Source organism: Petaurus breviceps, unplaced genomic scaffold, assembly GCF_028583685.1.
Source record: "Petaurus breviceps papuanus isolate PSGF00001 unplaced genomic scaffold, PetGlider_PUasm1.0 91133, whole genome shotgun sequence".
Lineage (NCBI taxonomy): Eukaryota > Metazoa > Chordata > Mammalia > Diprotodontia > Petauridae > Petaurus > Petaurus breviceps.
This window is the reverse complement of record NW_027187419.1, coordinates 61,179,570-61,184,169: the sequence shown is the minus strand read 5'-3', so window position 1 is coordinate 61,184,169 and position 4,600 is coordinate 61,179,570. Positions and strand designations below refer to the sequence as shown.

General features: G+C 42.5%; 1 protein-coding gene across 1 annotated transcript; it reads right to left on the bottom strand.

Moving 5' to 3' along the window:
* Positions 1–1,325: 1,325 nt before the first annotated feature.
* Positions 1,326–4,334, bottom strand: RASL11A (RAS like family 11 member A). Its single transcript, XM_069080716.1, has 4 exons — positions 3,911–4,334; positions 3,279–3,335; positions 3,093–3,172; positions 1,326–2,018 (listed from the first exon to the last, which is right to left on the bottom strand). Exons 1-4 carry the CDS (start codon positions 4,032–4,034, stop codon positions 1,551–1,553), a joined length of 729 nt encoding a protein of 242 aa, XP_068936817.1. The 5' UTR covers positions 4,035–4,334; the 3' UTR covers positions 1,326–1,550.
* Between the last annotated feature and the right edge of the window lie 266 nt (positions 4,335–4,600).

The window sequence follows — 4,600 nt, the reverse complement described above, 5'->3', positions numbered from 1 at the left end:
CTACTATATACCCAATCACCAGATATTGTGTTGACCTCTTTGACTCATTTATGGCCCATTTCCTCCCACCATGATGATTTCTTTCTCTTTCCATGAAACTGTTTTCTGCTTTCCCCATTAACTTGGCACTTAATCATATACAGCCTTGTGACCTCTATTGTATTATCGATGAGGAAAGTGAGGCTCAAATAGGTTAGACAAATTACCTATAGTCACCCAACTAGTAAATATTAGAGCCAGGATGTGAACCAAGGTTTTCCTGACTCTATGTACAGGACTCTTTCAAGTATGCCATTGTGTACAGAACAAATAATTCAGGAATGGAAAAAGCAAGAGACTGGGGAAGGGAGAAGGAAAAGAATAAGTAAGAAGGAAAATAAAAGATAGAAAGGGGGAAGGCAGAGGAGAAGAGGGGAAAGGAAGAAGAAAATAAAGGGGAAAGGAAAGTACTTTTCATCTTCTTTTTATTTTTGTGGGATTAAACCAAACAGAAACAGGAAATAAGCACTGAGATAAATTCTTTATTTATGTGTTTGGCTACATATGCAAGATGGCATGGAGAACTTGAGTAGGTATTTGAATAATTCAAGCCAAAAAAAGTGACCTCTTCAGTTACTTGGATCTTGTTTGGGACCCTAATTCTTCAAATGACTAATTGAATTCACTGTGCTCTGTACCATATATAGTTGGTTTCCTCAGCACAATAGGACCACAGCAATTGGACAGGGGATGGGTATGAATGGATTTCTTGTACAACAAGGCTTTTCTCAAAGATAGTAATAGTATCAGATTTTACCAGGCTAGCTTCTTCATTGACATTGCTAATAAAGAGTCTTTGACCACTTGGTAGGAGATACAGCTTGTACTTGTGATAAGCTGTTTCCACTAAGTATCCCATTTAGTGTCCCTCTGCTATCTGAAAAGCAATCAGCAAAAGAGCTTTTTTTTTTTTAACAAAATAGCATCAATAAATTAGATGTATAGATGCACTCCTCTGACAATAACACCACTTTTCTCAGACAAAGACTTTGTTTTTTAGTGTTTGTTCATATTGAACACCTTCCCTACACCTAAAATCAATGGTATAGTCAACAGTTATGTTTTGTTTTTTAATTTGAAGTCCATTTCGAAATGCCCAGGTAAAAGACATGTTATAGTTAATCAAAGCTCTTGATTCCAAATGTTTCCTTAACCCCTCTATTATTTACTCATGACTCAAGTTGAGGGCAAACTTTGAACTCCCACAATGCTACATTCTCCACTGCAGGTATGCCACCTAGGAAAAGGCATGGGGAAAAAACCAGTAACAACAACAGGAAACCATATCATCATTTTACCTTTAATGGAAAAGTAACCAGCAGTTTTGGTACAAATTCATGTACAAAAATTCCCTCAAAGCTGAGGGTAAATATTTTCTTTAAGAGACACACACACATGAAAATTAATACCTGTACAAAAATAAACTCTGAATGAGCAATTAAAAAGGCGGAAACCAGTCTGTTTAGCTGCACAGATGTATAATAAGAAGACAAGTCTATTGAATCATGGGTTTATCCCATTGAAGGTGATGATTTGACTTTGGAAGACAGAGCCTGCTTGAAACGTCTCTTGAGGTCCTGCATGTTGGGAGATTTGGGCCGGGGAATGAGAGATGATCTCCTCTTTTCCCCATTGAGGCTGTGCAGTTTGCTAACCTCTTTGCAGAGATGCTGAAAAACATCATAGACATCTTCATAGTTTTCACTGGTTGAAATTTCAAGAAACACACTTCCCAGCTCATTAGCCAGCTGGATACCATCATTAGTCTGAACCTGTCGGGCATGGAGAAGATCCCCTTTGTTCCCCACGATAATAATAGGAGTCTTGGAGTTGGGGTGGAGCCTTCGGATGTGCTGGTAAAGGGGTCGGATTGACTGGTAGCTGCTATAGTCTGTGATAGAATACACCAACAGAAAACCCTCTGCCCATTGTACACATCTGGAGAGGGAATCCAATACCTGGACAAAGTCATCTTGAACCTACAAAAGATAAAAGTGAAACTGTATGTAAGGGAATACTCCGTTAAAAAAAAAAAAACACCTAAAAATACTACCTACCAATGTAAAAAAAAACTGAAAAAAGGACAAAAATCACATTCTAGCACAACTTGTAAATTTGAAACAGCTTACCCCAAAAGGGGCTTCTGATACAGAAGATCAAATATTCAGCCTTGGGACATACTCCTTTATATGAGATGTAAGTGTTCACTGTTTTACAGATACATACACAAAATCTTTTGAATTTTTTGCTTGTCTGACAATATCTGTTTAATTATGTCAGATAAGGAGGGATTCATTTAAGATCTTTCAAATAAACATAGGCTCGTTTTTTAAGTAAAATTTTATTTTAAAAAACAGTTTAAAATAACTCTCCAATGAGTCAGAGCATTCAAGGAAATGAATATCTAATCCTGAATCCAATAAATAATTGTTGGGGTTGCACTCCTAAGAAGGACTGCAGAAACACACATCTTATTAATTCTGTTTCCTCCACACACTTTCTTGAAATGATAATCATTATTTACTTGTTAATAAAGTTACATTCTTTATTCCCTGCCAAGGGTTGATTTGATTTGCAATTAGTAAAGCACAGCAAAAAGGTCTTACAAGACCCAAGCTCTGCATGATGCCAGCTGCATCAATTAAGACTTCTGTTGACTCCTGTTGAGTGAAGTGTTGCTACATTTGTGGATACAGAATCAATCATCTTAGCTCTTCCTTTCCTGTTCTGAAGAACTCAGTGATTTACTCTCATATCTCACAGAGAGGAGAAAAACCTCCCTCTCCTGCTCTTGCAAGTAAGTGGTAGAATCCAGGTGTTCTTCTGGCCTTTCAAAACCCATAGAGTGCTTCAATCACAAAAGTCTGATTCACAGTTGATCAAGTTGGGCTAATAGAATGCTAAATATGAAATATGGGGAAAAGGCCAACTAGCCAACTTCTTAAAAGCCTTGCTAGAAATGGGCCAGGCCTGGATCTCCACTGTACTCATCATTTAAAAATCTGTACCATAAGAGAATGTTTACTACTTAGCCAATGCAGGAAGAAACTCACCTGAATGCATCCCGGAGTATCTTGGATCTGTAAGGAGAGTTGGTCTCCTTCTACATGAACAATCCTTGAATATAGTTTGCCTGTGTAAAGGGGGAAAAAAAGGAGACTTTAAGAACTGCTGCCACCTAGAAACGAAAAGCAATGGGAACTGTTGAAAGCTCTAAGTGAGAATGAAACAATCCTAACCTGTATTGGGTTCATAGTCTCCAATAAACCTCTTGGTCAGGAAGCGCACAATCATTGCTGAAAACAAACAAACGAATACACTATTATTTGAGATGGTAAGTAAAGGCTTAGGACAAGAGAGGTCAAGGCAGCAGTCAAGGAAAGGGATCATAATTTTCCAGAAACCGCTGGCCAGGAACAGAAAGGAAAGCAGAAGCAGAGAGAATTACTTTGCACCTTCAGCCTTTGTAGGAGAAAGGATGCATCTGCTTTTCCTTCCTGTCTCAGGCTGAGACTCATAATTTCCATGCTCCTAAACGGAGCTTGGCTATTTCCCAACCAGAACATCCCATAGACTTCTCTAAAGGACGGTCAGTCTAAGCTTCAATGAGGTCCTGTGTGTGCAATCCTGGATCAATGGGACCGGACTACCGAAGGCAGGTAGATGTAGTTCCGAGGCTAGCAGTGAGATTTTTACTAATGGTGAAAAAATAGTCGCCGCTCTTTATTCTCCTCTCCGGACACCCCCCACCCCATGCCGCAAAAAAAGGGGGAGGGGGGATCTCCTAGCGTAACAAATGCTCATGATCTATGAATTCCATCTCTTTTTCCCCCGCATGCCACCCACCACCTTCAGATCCAGGGACACTCACCGCTCTTGCCCACGTTGCCGGAGCCCAGTACTGCTAGCTTAATGTCCTTGTGGAGCACGTAGTCAGAGGAAGACTCTGGAATGGGGGCGAGCAGAAAGTTCCCAGACATGCTCCTCTGGCGCATGGGGCGAGGGGCAGGGAGAGAGGGCTGTCTTCCGAAGGAAAAGACTGAGGAGCTGGGGCAAACACTAGGCACTTCACACCTTGGAGCAGTCAAACCCCGGAGAGTTTGCCTGAGAAAGCAGGCTTGCCAGTGGGTAACTGGCCCTAGGACAGAAATAGGGAGCAGGCAGAAAAGTGGATTCAAAATCCAGAGGTACCCGAATGGATGTGGCGATGTTGGCTCTTGCTGCTGCAGCCACTGCCGGAGCTAGGAGCCAGGTGCTTTTTAAAGGGCTGAGAGCTCCCGGCCAGAGCAGCCGCAGTCTCCAAGCCCCACCTCCTCTCCGCCCCTTCCCCGCTGCCTCTGGGGAGATGGCCAGGGGGGCGACAGCAGTCATTGGGAGCGCACGCCCCCGCCTCTTGACGCTCTTTGCAGTCTGGACGCAGCCGGCAGGCGCCCCCGGCAGGTCTAGGACGCAAACAGCAGCTGCTGTGGTTGCCCCTTCTCTCAGGGCCCCCAACCCTGCCACCAACTTCTGAGCCCTCCTGCCTTCCCTCTGACCTCCTGAGACTAGTTAGCTGCCCCTC

Coding starts and splice junctions, on each gene's coding strand:
- RASL11A (XM_069080716.1), bottom strand. CDS start 4,034: ATGCGCCAGAGGAGCATGTCTGGGAACTTTCTGCTCGCCCCCATTCCA. Junction 3,336..3,910: donor CGGCAACGTGGGCAAGAGCG/GTGAGTGTCCCT, acceptor GTTTGTTTTCAG/CAATGATTGTGCGCTTCCTG. Junction 2,019..3,092: donor ATACTCCGGGATGCATTCAG/GTGAGTTTCTTC, acceptor TATCTTTTGTAG/GTTCAAGATGACTTTGTCCA.